This window comes from Capricornis sumatraensis, chromosome 8, assembly GCF_032405125.1.
Source record: "Capricornis sumatraensis isolate serow.1 chromosome 8, serow.2, whole genome shotgun sequence".
NCBI classification, from domain to species: domain Eukaryota; kingdom Metazoa; phylum Chordata; class Mammalia; order Artiodactyla; family Bovidae; genus Capricornis; species Capricornis sumatraensis.
Window position 1 is genome coordinate 84047690 of NC_091076.1, and position 16883 is coordinate 84064572.

General features: G+C 44.6%; 1 protein-coding gene across 2 annotated transcripts in view; it reads left to right on the forward strand.

Annotated features, from left to right (window-relative positions):
* The window catches only part of ULK2 (unc-51 like autophagy activating kinase 2), a 54613-nt gene extending 39654 nt beyond the window's left edge, over positions 1-14959 (forward strand). The window contains exons 18-28 of one of the 2 annotated variants that reach the window (XM_068978839.1): positions 1550-1836; positions 2693-2880; positions 3286-3389; positions 5809-5958; positions 7112-7320; positions 9097-9275; positions 9653-9771; positions 10098-10255; positions 12130-12265; positions 12835-12923; positions 13923-14959. In XM_068978839.1, coding sequence (XP_068834940.1) covers positions 1550-1836; positions 2693-2880; positions 3286-3389; positions 5809-5958; positions 7112-7320; positions 9097-9275; positions 9653-9771; positions 10098-10255; positions 12130-12265; positions 12835-12893 — 1589 coding nt within the window. In that variant the 3' untranslated portion in view covers positions 12894-12923; positions 13923-14959. Of the gene's footprint in view, positions 1-1549; positions 1837-2692; positions 2881-3285; positions 3390-5808; positions 5959-7111; positions 7321-9096; positions 9276-9652; positions 9772-10097; positions 10256-12129; positions 12266-12834 lie in introns of both variants that reach the window. The other variant, XM_068978838.1, reaches the window with a different exon arrangement.
* Positions 14960-16883: the final 1924 nt, after the last annotated feature.

Sequence of the window (16883 nt, forward strand, 5' to 3'; positions counted from 1 at the left end):
GCACTGGACAGTTAAAGGAATGCTCCATTACTTAGAAAAGAACTCTTTTCTTGGTTTAGTGTTGCAGATTTTATGTTCCCTTGAAAAGAATACATTTGAATCAGTTCTAATGAGGTGGAGGAAACTGGAGCCAATTATACAGTGAAGTAAGCCAGAAAGAAAAACACCAATACAGTATACTAACACATATATATGGAATTTAGAAAGATGGTAACAATAACCCTGTATGCAAGACAGCAGAAGAGACACAGATGTATAGAACAGTCTTTGGACTCTGTGGGAGAGGGAGAGGGTGGGATGATTTGGGAGAATGGCATTGAAACATGTATAATATCATATAAGAAACGAATCGCCAGTCTAGGTTCGATGCAGGATATAGGATGCTTGGGGCTGGTGCACTGGGATGACCCAGAGGGATGGTATGGGGAGGGAGGTGGGAGGGGAGTTCAGGATTGGGAACACATGTACACCCGTGGCATATTCATGTTGATGTATGGCAAAATCAATACAGTATTGTAAAGTAAAAAAAAAAAAAAAAGAGCTCAAATAACTTTCTCCAGATCATAACATTTTGTCACTGTTTATTGGTACATATGTATATGTCTACACACATGTATGGCAGAATGCAGGTCTGAAACCTAAAATACTAGATTTAGGATGAGATTAAGCTAAGAGTGGTCAGCAGCAGTATCTCATATTTACTGGTGTCTGTTTTGGGGAAGATAATGGTTATCTGCCACCAAGAAGGTTTGTATGTCTTCAGTGTTGTTGGTGGTGGTTTGGCTTGCAAGAAGCTCCAAGGAATTTGTAACTGGAGCTCCTGGCTTATGGATGTTAGGTCAGTAGCAGCAGGGTTGGGAGGGGAGTTCCCAGGTCATAGCCAACCATTCTTTGAGACCTGTCTCCCAGTGTTCCCCTCAGAGGCAGGAAGTCTGTCTATGAGTATTCTCTTTGTAGAGAAGATGGATATTTTAGGTTTCAAATGAATTTCATGAAACTGACAAATATCCATATGCTTGTTATTTTTAGACAAAAAAAAAATCCAGGAAAAGTATATTATCTTTCTAATTTTCTTGCCAACATTCTTTTCTTGAATAAGGAGTTTTTTTATAGGTTAGCTTGAGTTTCTTTTAGTTGCTACATGAGAAGAGAGAATAATTTCATTGATAAGACACATGTGTGTCTTCACATAAAGAGTAGAAACCATCTTGTTCAGTGTAGATTTGTGTTGTCTGCATTAGCTTTAGCCATTTACTCTTTAATTTTCTTCATTGGTGATTAGACATTACATTAATTGAGTTATGTGCTTGCTGTTGATAAAAACAGCTGTCATTAACTTCTGTCTCCTGGGACACCAACAGCAATGCCCTTGTCACTGTTTTGTAAAGGAGCCAAAAAATTGTGTCTTGCCAGGTAAACAAATTTTAGAATATCTCATGGAAAACAAGACATTCGTTAGAATTCTCATTTGAGAGGTGTCTTCTTGACTCCCCGTTTCTGCTCTGTGCTTGTTCTGTTTGGGTTAACGTTGGCTCTGTGTCCTTGGCAGGTTCTCCCGTACCGCAGGCCCAGTCACCACAGCCTGTCCTGTTGGGCGCTAGACTGCAGAGCGCCCCCACCCTCACCGACATCTACCAGAACAAGCAGAAGCTCAGAAAACAGCACTCTGACCCCGTGTGCCCATCCCAGGCCGGGGCTGGCTACAGCTGCTCCCCTCAGCCCAGCCGGCCTGGCAGTCTTGGGACCTCCCCGCCCAAGCACACCGGGTCCTCCCCGCGGAGCTCAGACTGGTTCTTCAGAACTCCGTTACCAACCATCATTGGCTCTCCTACTAAGGTGTGTTTATTCAGCCCTTATGTAGATGTTATGACTTTGCTAAATGAACATTTCTTAACTGGGGCACTGTGTACTGGATGGTCAGTTGGATCCAGTAGCAGACCACAAGAGAAATTAAAATAGGGAAGTTGATTACTCCCAGGTCCCAGGAGAAGCACCCAGGGGCCACACAGGGAAGTTGAGTCAGAGCTCAGACAAAGACAGGGCCTGAGCATACGCCACTAATACGTCTGCGGGTAGAGTGCTGTGGGGTTCTGGCCTAAGGCTGGATGGGTCATTCCAAACCAAAGAGCAGGGTCTGGTAAGTTCTATGAAGGTCTTGTCTTAAGGGGTGCATAGTGGGAGGGCCCCAGGAGACGGGAAGATCACCAGGCCTGTCAGGGAAGTCTGATCCGGAACTTACTCACTCTTAACTCTGTGGGCTGCTGTCTAGGGCGTGCGCTTGTACAGGGAGCTAGTGTCAATGGAAGGTCCCTGCAGTCGGCTTAGCAGTAGCTTAACTGAGCTCTCAGGAGTAGAAAGCTAGGTCATGAGCTAGTCTAACAGATACTTGTGGAAAGCATTCAGGGGGAAAACAACTACAGTTAATCAGCACCTGCTGTGTGCCAGGCAGAGTGTAAGTCCTTTACTTGCTGCATGCTTTACATTCATTATCCTGTTTACCCTGAAGAAAGGAAGCAGGCTTAGTGTAAATGAACTGGTCAGGGTCACAGAGACTGGATGTAGAGGAGCCAGATTTGAATCCAGGCCCTCCATAGTCCGGGGTCTCTGCTCCAGCCTCTGCACCATGAGCCTGGCAACTCTGAATGGAATTACTCCATATGTTGGAGTAATTCACTTATGTGTTCTTCTTTAGACCACGGCTCCTTTCAAAATTCCCAAAACGCAAGCATCTTCCAACCTGCTCGCCTTAGCCACTCGTCACGGGCCTTCCGAGGGGCAGCCGAAAGACGGGAACAACCCAAGGAAATGCACTCACTGTGTCCTGGTACAAGGAGGGGAGAGGCAGAAGTCCGAGCATCAGGTCAAGGCAGCGTTTGGCAGGTAAACAAGGCCGTTTCCTTCCAGCCTCAAACTTGAAGACGGTAGCAGTGCCTCTGTTTCTACCATAAAACAACTGGACCAAACTAGCAGCTTCTCTATGCCAGTGGTTAGTGATACTGTGTACAGTTAGTCACTCTGTGTAAATGTAGCATCTCAGAAAACCAGGATGCTTCCTGCACCTGTGTGAATCATAGCTCATCCTAAGTTTCCTGAGGGGTCTGTTTCTACCTTCTGTTTTTCTGGTTATGAAGTTAATCTCTGCCTTGAATTGTTTGGTCTCTATTTTTGTCTCCTTGTTCTTTGACTTCCCATTAACCCTTTTATGGCTTGGCTTAAGTCACCCTTGTTATTGATATGTCTGGATTTTTTAAAAGTATACATTTACATTATTATTTTTCTTTTTAGGTCCGTCAGTACTGGGAAATTATCAGATCAACAAGTAAAAACACCTTTTGGTGGACATCAGGGCAGCACAGACAGTTTAAATACAGAACGACCAATGGATACAGGTGAGAAAAATCTAGTTTCCTTTAGGCACATGATTTCTTAGTTTCCTCTTGCTGCTGTGACAGATTACCACAAGTATATTAGTTTCCGGTTCTCAAGGTCTCACTGGGCTGAAGTTAGGGTGTGGGCAGGGCTGTGTTCACTCTGGAAGCTCTGGGGAGACTGTATTCCTTGCCTTTCCAGCTTCTAGGGATCACCTGCTCCCCTTGGCTCACCTGCTCCCCTTCCATCTAGAAAGCCAGCCATGGCCAGTCTAGACTCAGACCTTCTGCTTGCTTGTTAGCCATTTGAAGGTCCCTTGTGATTGCATTGGACCCACTGGATAATCTCTTTAAGGCCAGCTGATTAGCAACCCTAGTTCCATCTGGAACTTTAATTCCTCTTTGCCATGTAATGTAGGTATTTACAGGTTCCCAGGGGCAGAACGTGTCTCTGGCTTGGCTGTGGGGGTAACATTCTGCCTGTCTACTCCTATTGATTGTTCATGAACCTGCTGACCCACGTCTCTTCATCCAGCCTCTATCATATCATCTCATCTGATTTCTTAGGAGCCTGCCAAGACAGCGACTTGTGCAGTGTCTGGATGATAAGCAACCTGTGAGTTAGAAGGAGTTCTGACCAAGATTGTTTTTTATCAGTAGGATAACACTGGCCAAAGTTACCTTAAACACATACGTGTTCTTCAGCATTTCTTATGTAGCTGGCCTATCCTATAGAGAGCCATGGGTCACTGAGATCCCTGGCTCTTTCAGTTGTTCCAGAGACATTTATGTCCATGGACCCACACCAAGATTACTTTGGGCTGCTTGTGAAAAAAATGAAATCAAAGGGCTGGTCCATGCCCTAAACCAGACTTGTTCAATTGAGCTTTCTGGAAATGGATTTTAGGAATCTGTGTCTCTAGCAAACTCTCCATGTGATTATTATGCACAGTTAAATTTGAGAATCACTGTTGTAACCTTTGTTCTTATTTTCTCTATAATTCTTTTATTGACTCTCCCATGACTCTCCAAAGCAGGGAATGTCTAGACCAGTAAATATCTTGAGTGTGGTTTGCGGTTTCTGTACAATAGGACTTCACTTTTCACTCCACTCTCATCTGGCATGGTTTCTAAAGAGGAGTCTGATGTAAGTCTTACCCTTGTTCATCTGGTGTAATAGATGAGATGTTCTCTCCCCACCCCCCCCCCCCGCACCCCCCCCCACAGTTTGACTTTTTTCAGGAATTTTTGTTTGATTCTCTGCTGTTTGAATATGAAGTGCCTAGGTATAGTTTTTTGTTTTTGTTTTTTAATTCTAACCACTTGGTGTTCTTGAGGCTTCCTGGATCTGTGGTTTGATTCTGCATTTGTTTGGGAAATTACTTGGTCTTTACTATTGATACTTCAAGTATTTCTTTCGTTTCTTTCTTTCTCCTTCTGATATTCCCATTGCATATATATTATTCCTTTGTGGTTGTCCCACAGTTCTTGGACATTCTGGGGGTTTTGTTTTTGGTTCTTCTTTCTCTTTGCTTTCCAGTTTTGGAAGTTCCTACTGACATACCTTCAGGCTAGCTGATTCTTTTCTCCACCGTGTCCTGTCTGTTGATGAGCTCATCAGATACATTACTTATTTCTCTTCTCTGCCACGTCCTGTCTGTTGATGAGCTTGCCTTTAATTTTTTGTTGAAAGCCAGACATGATATACTAGATATAAAGAATCAAGTCAAATAGTATGAGGTCTTTTTTTTTTTTGCCATGAGTGAGGCTGTGTGTAGGGTTTGCTGTAGCTGTAGGTAGCAGGGTAAACTTTTCTCTGGAGTGTTTGCTTTTGTCTCCCTTTTCTTGGAGTCTCCCTAGATACTCCTATCTCATGCCTAACTCTGCATTTTCTTCTAAGAAATTATAAGCTATAAGACAGCTTAGCTCTTAAGTTTCTCCACATCCTCACCACCATTTGTTATTTGTGGTTTTTTGAGGATGACCGTCCTGACAGGTATGAGGTGGTGTCTCACTGTGATTTTTCCTTGCATTTCCCTGATGATTAGTGATGTTGAACATCTTTTCAAGTACCTATTGACCATATTTTTTTGAGAAGTAACTTCTCAGGTCCTCTGCCCATTTTTTAATCAGGTTTTTTTCCTCACATTTTTATTTTCAGTTCTTAGTTTCCACATTTTCAAATTATTCTCAGCTGTGACTGCAGTTCACATGTTTTAGAAGTGCACAGAAAACTGACTTCTAGGCTTTGGTGACAGGAAGATTCACAGCTGTGAAGAGATTGCTGTAAAATATTTTTCATGGAGCTCTAAATTGAATTCTCTGTTTTTAAGAGTAATAAATGCTTATTGTAAAAAAACAAAAATCTAATGTAACAGTGAAGTCTCCCTGTAACCCTGCCCTCTGGAAAATAGCACGCGTGGTGAACTTCTTCTTTCAGCCCCTGCAGGAGCCTGTGGTGTTGCCCTGGCCCCCCCTATAGGAGCAGCAGCAAGTTCTAGGGCTGTGATGTTCACAGTGGGGTCTCCCCCACACAGGGCCGCAGCCACCACGTGTGCCCACATGGGCCTTCGGATAAGAACCACCTCAGGTGAGGATTGACTTAGTTCTGCCTTGGGCTCTTGTTTGGGGTGCAAGTTCTGAAAATGCCTTCATGGTGTGATATAATTTCCAGTGACGTGGAGATAACAATCTTCTTTATCTTAAAGGGTTATAAAAAGTAAATGAGGGGACTTCCCTGGTGGCCCAGTGGTTCAGACTCCACCGTCCACTCTAGAGAGCACCAGTTCCATCCCTGGTCAGGGACCTAAGGTCCCTCATACCACGCAGAGCGGCCGAAGAAAAGAGAGAAAGAAAATACCTATTAACTATACCTATTATACCTATTAACTAAGCCAACATTTAAATAGTATAACCCAGTGCTGTGGAGGCTTAGTGGGAACTGTGTGCTCACTTTTGGCTGCTTTAGAAAACAGCATGATGATTCTTAGAGCTGTAGAAGCGTGTATAGTAATATTTGACTTATGATAACTGCATTCTGTTTATAAGACCACTCACAGCAAAATGGTCTTATAAAGTATTTATCACACATAAATAACTCACAAGAAGGCGAGATCTCATCACAATGTTGTTTGTGGTATTAGAAATCAGGACTGGTGTAAGTGCCTCCAGACCAGCACTCGGGTAGAGTTTTAGTGATGTACCACCTATGGCTGAGTTTTCTCACCTGAGGACTGTGGTGCAGCAGGGGAGAAAAGCGTATGCTGCTGCTAAGTCACTTCAGTCGTGTCCGACTCAGTGTGATCCCATAGATGGCAGCCCACCAGGCTCCCCCGTCCCTGGGATTCTACAGGCAAGTACACTGGAGTGGGTTGCCATTTCCTTCTCCAATGCATAAAAGTGAAAAGTGAAAGTGAAGTCACTCAGTTGTGTCCGACTCTTAGCGACCCCGTGGACTGCAACCTACCAGGCTCCTCCGTCCATGGGATTTTCCAGGCAAGAGTACTGGAGTGGGGTGCCATCGCCTTCTCTGAGGCGTATGCTAGAGTTTGTCTAAAACAGTTTAAAAGCAGCTGTGATGAGTCTGTGAAGGATGCCTATAGCTGAGGAATGAAGGTGAGCGTGGGAAGACAGAGCCTGTTCTTGGGCTGGGATGGGAGCAGGGTTTCTCTTACCAGTTGCCATACTGCCTGGTGATCACTGGGTGCTAATCACTGAGCGCTGTCCATGTCCTCTCTCCACAGGGGGCTCTAGCAGCTCCGGGGGCTCTCTGTGCTCCATCGGTGGCCGTGTGTGTGGGGGCTCCCCGCCTGGGCTGTGCTCTGGGTCTCCCCCTCTGGGAGCAGAGGCAGCCCCCAGCCTGAGACATGTGCCTTGTGGTGCTTCACCCCCCAGCCTGGAGGGGCTCGTCACCTTTGAAGCCCCTGAACTGCCAGAGGAAACGCTGATGGAGGTGGGAAGAGACCCTATGATGTGTCCTTTAAGGCTACAGTGAGGAGAGAATTGATGATGAGAGGGCAGAATCCGAGAGCAAGTCCCAGTGGTTCTTCCCATGACCTTTTCTATCTGAAACCTTGGTGGTGTGTTTTTAGAATTATGTTGACAGTGACACTCATTCACAACAAGCTTTGGTTCATAGGAAGTGACACATACAGATTTTGTATTCTTAATTATTTTATCTGAAGTTTATTTACTACTTGTGGTGGTGATTTAGTCGCTAAGTTGTGTCTGACTCTTGAGAACCCATGGACTGTAGCCTGCTAGGCGCCTCTGTCCATGGGACTCTCCAGGCCAGAATACTGGAGTGGGTTGCCATTCCCTTCTCCAGGAGATCTTCCCAACCCAGGGATCGAACCTAGGTCTCCTTTCTTTACTGATTGAGCTACAGGGGAAGCCCTTTTACTACTCATAGGACTTTTAAGACATAATCTTTTCCCTAAAACCATAACTTTTTATTCTCAAAGCTTACCTTACCTTACAAGATAAAAATGATACACTTAAACTTAGGTTTTGAAAAAGTAAATTATAATGCCAGCTGAGTCAGTAACTCTGAGAAATACAGCGTCCCAGCAGATTGGACAGTCACGTCCCTCCATGGAGCTGGTTCTCCAGGGAAAAACGGGTCATAATGTGCAGCGTGCTGAGCACACATCCAGAACAGAGGTTAATGTTACGATTCCAAAGCCTGTGCCAGCTAACTCCTCAGCGTTGACTCTAGGCCATCTTCCTGTGGACTGCATCTGACTTCAGTCAGTGCAGATCACCCTGCACTTCAAATGAACATGACCCGTTCTCCAGACCGTTGAAGGCACTAAGTGTCCATGCTGGACCCCTGGGATTTCTGTTGTGTGTGGAGGAGCATTAAGTATCTCACATAAAATTTATAAAATATTGCATGCAAAATCTTAGTAGTGATTCCGTGGTAAGTTTAAGCTGTAATTTTGAAAATATGTATAATGTAAATTATGTTCCAGTAAGTGTTGGAACATACAGTCCAATCTGCTGTTGCAGAGCAGGGAGACTCTCAAAAGTTGGTTCGTTTATTCTCCTGTCTCAAGGACACTGGTTTTCATCCCTTTTAACCATGGAAGGAGAGTGAGAAACTTCGTTTTATTTGAGATTTCAAAATGCATTGCTAGCTAAAAACAAATCTCAAAACAGCATTAATTTTAGAATACCCATTTTTAATGCATTGCTATTATGTCCATGTCTCTACCTCATTCTAACTAACTGAAAAGATCATGAAATTTAAAAGGTTTATTATTAGGAACCACTGCTAACTGAGGAACCACCAGAAATTTAAATAAAGTATCTCTGAAATTTTAAGCCAGTAGAATTCATGAGACTATCGAGAAGTGTGGTCTCATGTCCAGAATATGCTGAAGTGCTTCTATCTTAGTATCTGTTTGGTCATGTTTCTGTCCCATGTACATCGATTTAGTTCTGTGTTCCATTTTTTTCCTGGTGAAAGCACAATGGCCTCATATCTTTGAGGCTGAATGTTGTGGCTGCTCTCATACATGCCACAGAAACACATGACACATCTTTGATTTCATTTGTGTTTATCTTCCGACTAGTTTTCTGGAATTTAGAAATTTAAGCCTCCTTTGATCATTCTGATATTGATACGTATAGAAAAATATTAGCAGTGGCCATGATTGGTATACAGAAATGAGTATGCACGTCTCCTTAACCTGCAAGTTTCTAAGACAAGTTGGCTTTGCCTTAGCAAGAACATGCAGACACCTTACGCCACCTGAACTCAATGCTGCTGTTCACGGAGTGTGTGCTGGACCTGACGGCTGTGCGCGGGGGGAGCCCAGAGCTCTGTGCATCCGCCGTCTCCGTGTATCAGATCCAGGAGAGCGCGGTGGTGGACCAGATCAGCCAGCTGAGCAAGGACTGGGGGTAGGTGGCCCCTGCTGTCCATCTTCTTCCTTCCTTCCTGCCCTCCATACACTGGTGTCCAAGCTGGAGGCCTCGCCACCCACTGCAGGTCACATCTGGTTAGCAAAAGTGTCAAGGAGTCTCTGAGTTATTTCAGTGCTCAATTTCACTGGTGAGCCAAGACCGGAGGTTCTGCAGCCTTGATTTTAAAGACACTTGATTATAAAGAGATGGTACTCTTATCTGAGTGTGCCCCTAATGTTAAAAGTACACTTTTTTCCATGCCGACCCTTCTCCTTTCAGGAGTCCTTTGTGCACTAAGAGTGTCAAGGTGGGTTGAGACGGGGCCTGGCCTGTTGGTTTGCAGGCTAACACTGTGCTTGCTGTCTCTGGGCCAGGCGGGTAGAGCAGCTGGTATTGCACATGAAAGCTGCACAACTCCTGGCAGCCTCTCTGCATCTCGCCAAAGAGCAGATCAAGTCCGGGAAGCTGAGCCCGTCCTCAGGTGTGAAGCAAGGTAGGCTGGGGTATGATAAGCTCCTGGGGGCCCAGCAGTCCTCTCCCCTTGCACTGAGAAAGGGGTTTTTGATGAGGGGTCACTGTCTTATAAAGTCTTCTTCAATGGGAAAAGATGCTGGCTTCTCTGTTTTTAACACAGAGCAGTCAGGTGCTTTGTTGTCAATCCTCTCTTGACTGAGAGAGAGGACATAGGAAGGAATGATTTCCAGGCGCTTTTCTCAGTGATCATTTTGTGTCACTTTCCTTAAGTTAGCAGGAAAGTTGCGTGTCACCATGACTCTGTTTCTGAAAGAAAACTGAATTCTTATTTCAACTTTTTTCCAGTTGTCAGAAATCTGAATGAACGATATAAATTCTGCATTAGCATGTGCAAGAAACTGACAGAAAAGCTGAATCGCTTCTTCTCTGACAAACAGAGATTTATTGATGAAATCAACAGTGTAACTGCAGAGAAACTCATCTATAACTGTGCTGTAGAAATGGTAACCCTTTTTAAGGTGTAATATTGTACAGTAATAGTTTTGGTGTTTAAGAGCATCTTTTGAATTGCACACCTGCTTGACATCATCCTTTTAAGCAGAGTTTATGCAGCACCACTCCCAAGTCCCAGGTGTTACGGTACCTCTTCCGGAAGGAGTATTTGGACTGAATTAACATGCAGCAAACATAAGCTGTGTTGGTTACCACTTTTGGTATTAATAAGAGTTTACCATACCACTTAAAAATTGCTAACATTAGGCATGATCTAATCTTTTGATAGTTTGTATCTAAAAGCTTTTGCTGGATCTTTTTCTTCATTTCCCATTGTTTAAGAAATTTGGCTTAAAATGTTAGAAAAAAATTCTGCTCTTTTACCCTATCTGCAAAAATTCATGTGCTCAGATTCCACAACTGACCTCAGTATAGACAAGAAGTTTAACCTACTTTGCCAAATATTTGGTTATATTTGTAGAAATAATTTGTATTCTGTATCTCAAAAGGAAAATTGCCTGAGGTAACCATGAAATTAGGGGCTGTTAAGTAATTCAGTGGGGAAGAACTTAATTATTTACCAACTTTATGATTTTTACCATACTAACACAATTGACCTTCTTTCTTGGGCCCAGATTTAGCTGAACTCTGAATTGTACTGTTATATTATCCCCTTGGCAGTTTTTTGAAAGTCATAATAAAAAGTCATATGAAAATAATTTTGGAATATAAGCTATTAATGAGAATAATATATATTATATTGCTATAAATTGTTGACATGAATAATAATATGCACTATATCATTTTATGCCAAATAAAGAGTTCTTAGGACAAGTTTTCTCTTAAAATTTGTGCCAGGACTGATGTCCTGTCGTGAGGAGTGACAGTGCTGCTGTCTCTGCTGATGACAGGGCTACGTGCCTCCAACAAATCTCTCCTGGGCCCTGGCTGCCGAGCAGCTTGGGGTCACTCACCTTACATGTAGTTCTTTCTTTCTCCCTCCGTGTCAGGACTTTGATTTTCCGTATCCATTTTATTTATCTTATTGTAAGTGGCTTTGCTTTTTGAAAGTGACAGCATACTGACAGGTAAATTAGCACAGTGGATCCCTCACAGACTCAGGGACGAATGATTAAAGAGAAAATTAGGATGCTGTTGGGAAAACAAAACGCTTATAACCTTGTGAATGATACTGGGGAGGCCTTACCCCCTCCCCCACTGCCCAGCTCACTCCTGCTTCTCGTGACTCAGCCTTAGTGTCACTTCCTGGAGGCTCTCCTCACCTTCCCCTCCCTGATAGTCTAGTTAGGTGCCCTTTGAGTGTAGTCCACTGGGTACCATCCAGGGCTTCCTCCTGTGATACCGTGTGGCCCTTGGAGGATAGCCCACACCTTACCTGGACTGTGAGCTTGCCTTCATCGTATGCCCACTGCCCCATAAATTCAAGAGGTGCCCAATAAACGTCTCTGAGTGAATGAATCCCACACACCAGGAAGTCCTTTAACTGAAAGAATCAGCTGATAAATGGCTTTTAACATCATTTAATTATTTCATTGTAACAAAATCTGCTTTAATGAAATGCCAGGTTACTAGTATGGAAGTGTATATTTAAAGTAAACTTTTTATTGAAGTCAGATATGAGCCAGTTTAGAAGTGTTAAACCTTAGGAGTTCTGAGTCTCTGAGTTCAAGAAGGTTATGTTTGAATGCAGAGTTAGTAACTCTTTTGTCAAGAAGCTTTTCCTTTATATCACTCACCCAGTAAGTTGTATTATTTTGTCAAAATGTATTAATTTTAGAGAGATTCCATTTAAAGCTGCATTGTGCACATGGATTCATATTTTCTTGGAAAAACTGAGAACCTTATCTTTTTTCACTGGTTCCAGGTTCAAGCCGCAGCCTTGGATGAAATGTTTCAGCAGACTGAAGATATTGTTTATCGCTATCATAAAGCAGCCCTTCTTCTGGAGGGCTTAACTAAGATTCTTCAGGACCCAGCAGACATTGAAAACATCCACAGATGTGAGTTGACTTGGAAAGTAGTGTGTTTGCTGATTGCATCTCCTTGTCTTCTCCTGGCGCAGCAGGAAGACCCTGGGGTGTGCAGTGCCCTGCCCAAGGGGATTGCATCTTGGTTTCCCAACCTTGGGCTAGTCACATCCCCTTTCCGTGGCCCCAGTTTCTTCTTCTGTGAGATGAGGGACAAGACCTGCCTTGCAGAGCTGTTGTGAGGAGTAGATACGAGGCTTGTGAAGAGCAGATGAGGAGGTGGTGGGCCTCTTGGAGGAGGTGTGGTCATCCACATTCTGAAGAGCAACCAGGGACTGGCAGTTCTATACGTATTAGCAGTTTTGAGCAAACTAGCTGTTAAAATCTACATGTTCTTTGTTTGACTTGCTAATCTAGGTTTTACACTGTGCAGCACTAAGCTAGACAATTACCAGGCAGAAAGAAGAAAAAGCACTAGAACTGTTAACTTTGGGGCAAAGATAGGACAGAAGTGAGGGTGGAGGTGGAGAGATTTTTCTCAGTGGTGATTCTTTCCTCAGTTTTGAAATATTAATGGTATTTATCATGGATTTTATTTCTAGATAAATCTAGTATTGAAAGAAGATTGTCAGCACTCTGCTATAGCACCTCAGCCTTGTGAGCAGCAGCAGGCCTGCCCCCAGGACCAGCGGTGGGTGTCAGGTGATGCCATTGGGAGCACAGCTTGGGTCCTGTCGCCCCACTCTTACGTGGTGACTACCAAAGAGCACGCAGTGGTTTCACAAAGGAAAACCAATCCCAGAACTACATATTGTAGGAGGTCTGCCTAACCAGAGAAGTCACCCCTTCCCTTTCTCTTTATAGAAGCAGATGCAAAAGTGCTCCACTGGGCTTTCGGTTTGATTTCGGTAAATAAACATACCTTAGAACTAGAGTCACCAATATGGTTACTGTTAAGGAGAGTTAGCATGAAGTGATGAGTGGCTCTTTGTACTAGCCACCAGAGCACAGTGTGGGACTCCTCGTATTCACTGAGGCGTGAAGTAAAAGCCCCATCTCCTCCGGGCAGTTCAGTTCTCGGGGTGAGTTTGTCTGAGTCTGAGCAAGCACCCATAAACAGCTCAGGAAGAAATAGCTTAAGAAGGAGTGAAAGATGACTCTTGGAAGATATTGTGAAATCTTCAATTTGAGCTAACGTGGACATATATTAATAATCTTCCAAAATCTTTCATATTGCACTAATTTATTAAAACAACTGTATTGGATTTTGCAATTTAAAACTAACTGAGGCACAATGGACTTGTTTAGAGTATTTTACTTGATTATATATGCGTACCCTTTCCAGAATTCACATGTAATCTCTCGTGGACTTTTCAGTGGTAAAGACTTGTGTTTTATGAGCCTCTGCATTTTCTTAACCTATTCATCCTCGCCTACAGGTTTTCTCTCACTGATGTTTTTAAGTTGCTGGTTGTCTGCTTTAGTTTGCATTTTTTTTTACTGTGCATGCGTAATGTGCATTCATGCCTGTGACCGCTAGGTTTATTCGGGCAGCACTGGAACAAGTGGCAGGCCAGAGATACACTCAAGAATTGCAGTAGGGCCAAAACAGAGTTGGTGACCTCTAGGCTTTTTAGTGATGTGGAGTTTTACATGAAGTCAGTGAAAAATGAGGTTTGTTTTCTCTTAGGATAAGGGGCGGCTCTCTCCAGCCTGTGTGCATTTTCCTGTTAATCCCGGCAGTCCACCAGGGAGCTAGTCGTGGAGAATGTGGGCCCTTAACGTCCCTGCAGAAACGGTGCCCACGCGGTCGATGATTTGGTTTCTTTGACTTACGTGCTTGGATACTTGAACAAACCATTCTCCAGTTTTAACTCTCTTAGATGATATCATCTAAACTTGGACAAATTGCACAGAAGCTCTTTGGCATTAATCTAATTTAGTGTACTGATAAAAACAAAAACAAGGTTTTCCTTTGACAAAGTAATGTAATTTTTACCTTATTTATCTGTATAAAATTCCAGCAGTTAATTTGAACATTTATTTATATGATGTTTGTATTTTTAGGTCTTTAATACGGTGTTTCTACCTCTCATTTGTAACTGCATGCATTACTCTTGAAACTAGGTAAAACTCACTGAATTGTGTAGTAGCCTTTTTATTATTGCCTGTACAGATGTATACTAAGATAAATAAAACTGACCAGGTGTTTCTAGGACAAGGCTGGGTCCCTGTGACGTGGCTTGTCAGACCAACTCCTTCCTCAGTGAGTTTGGAGGCTGGGTGGTTAACACACATTGCCCCAGGACTTCAGGTTGTGGTGACAGTTCTGCAGGCTATGGGAGCAGGGCTATGCTGGGGGCCCCCCTCCCCCAGCAGGGTGACAAGCACCATTACCAGTGATGCTCTAGTTTGTACCACTGTTTTGAGTATAAAGGGCAGTTTCTTGTATGTTCTCTCAGTTACCACCTAGGTTATCTCAGTTGATCCTCCAAAGTGGGTGGGTGCATTCTGGCCCCTCCTCCCCTTTCCCGTTTGTTTTAAACACAGGACGGAATGAGTTCACAGTGAGGAAATGCTTGGTCTGCCATCAGTACCTAGGGAGTGGTCTCCAAGTGCATTCTTCTTGTGCGAGAAAAGTCAGGTGGTAGGTGGTGTATGTGTGAAACCCTGCGGTCTGAACAGCAGAAAACAAACTGTAAATGCAGGAATAATGATTCTGATTATATTTCCATTATCAAGGCCAATTGTTTTAAGAGATTTTGCCTTGATTATAGCAATAATAAACAAATGCTTTATGTTTCCATGTGTATCTTTTGATTTTTCTATCGTTTGTTTCATGAAATGGAAATGGACCAGTCCATACATTCATGGATTGACATCTGGAAAGTTATGGACAGTACAAATGCAGGTAGAGGAGTAATCCGCGAATGTGCTAGCTGGCTGTTCCTGTTGTAAGGATTTGCCTGAGCTGGGCCTACGCTGGGCCTGAGGGTTGATGCCCACACCTGCTTCTCCTCAAGAGGAAGAGCCAGAGTGCCTTTCTGTCATTCTGCCCTCCCTGGGGTCGAGAAGAGGAGGCTGGAGAAAAGGTTACTGTTTGGGCTGGTTGGGCTCAGTCCCCACAGGTAACAGGAGGGGAGTCGAGCTGGACACCATGGATGTGAAGTTGTTACTTGGCTCTAGAAGGCCCGTGAGGTGATGGGGGGACTTGTGTATGGGCCTTGGAGGAAGTCTTGCTGCTTCCGCCACAGCCTCCTCAAGCAGTCACCTGTTCTCACTGGGACTGAGTGAACTTGTATTGTTCCAGGAGGCTACCTGCTGCTGGGGAGCTTGGCGTCTTCCCTCCCTGACAGACACCACCTGGAAGTATCGTGTCTGCTCTGCACGCGAGGAGATGACTCTGGCTGTGCTCTGAGCCCCAAGTCTGCAGCCGTGGAGGCTCCTGAGTGCTGCCTGAGTCTCCTTGTTTGTCCTAGCCCTGGCAGGAACACTGTGGGCAAGGGGTCAGGATGGCCAGGTCCTCACACAAACAGAGGAGACTCATCACAGTGGCCCACCTGGAAAAGCACCCACCATGGGAAATAACTGGTAGCCCCTAAAGTTTCAGCCTTTGTGGACAAGGCAGGGTCAAACAGGTGAAGGGTCATGGTAGGCCAGTACCCAGACTGTTCTGGAGGAAGGGGCCAAGGCTTCAGGTCCCCTTCCCCAGGGCCTTGCTTGGCCAGTTAGTAATCTGCCATGTAAATCTTTGTTGTGGCCGTTCAGTGTGTCCTTTTTGAAGAGCCTTTGGAGTGGATCTGAGTGAGGTCACCGAGCCCTGGGCTTCCTCTCCTCCTCCCACTCCCAGGCTGTTGCATCTTGGCTGTTCTCTGCCTCCTTGGGTGCAGCTCTCTTGGTCTCGGACTTCCTCTTGCAGCGGTGGCCCCTTGACACATTCCTTCCTCGCCTCTCCCTCCCAACAATCTCCAGTCTGGAGGCTTCTGTGAGTGGCGGGGTAAAAAGTCCCTGGTATGGACTGGCTGAGGGTCCTAGTCTCTGGGCTCAGATGGGGGATGGATCTGAGCCAGGCAGGGGGGCTCTGTGGGAGGCTGAGGCTGGTGACCCTTCTCCAGTCACAGGCTATCTCCTCATCATGTCTGGTGTTCAGAGATGTGAGTCCTCCGTGGACTCCGGACACTGAAGATATGGAATAAAATCTCATTTCTCAGACCAGCTGACCTTGAGCACATGTCAACATTTAAGAGGTCGCTCACAGAGGAGCCAGCTTGTGACCAGAGCATGTCAGTCCAGAGAGGATATGAAAACTGGAGGATTCTTGGGAACAGATGCTTATTACGTAAGGGGCTTGTTTACTCCCACATGGGTCCCAGCTTCCTTCCACATGGTCACGAACACATCATCTGCTCTGCAGCATCCTGTCCAGGAGGCTGGACAGGATGCCCCATGGTGCCCACTTGCTCCATTCAGGACTGAATGGCCAGCACCTTCGGCAGCTACTCAGCCCTGCTGCTGAGCTGCAAAGCAACCAGACGACACCTGAAATTTGAATATCACATAACTTACATGTCACAAAATCTCTTTTTTTTAATATCCACTTTAAATGTATAAGAACCAGTCTTAATCTGCAGGCTGTTGTGTGTGTTCCCGG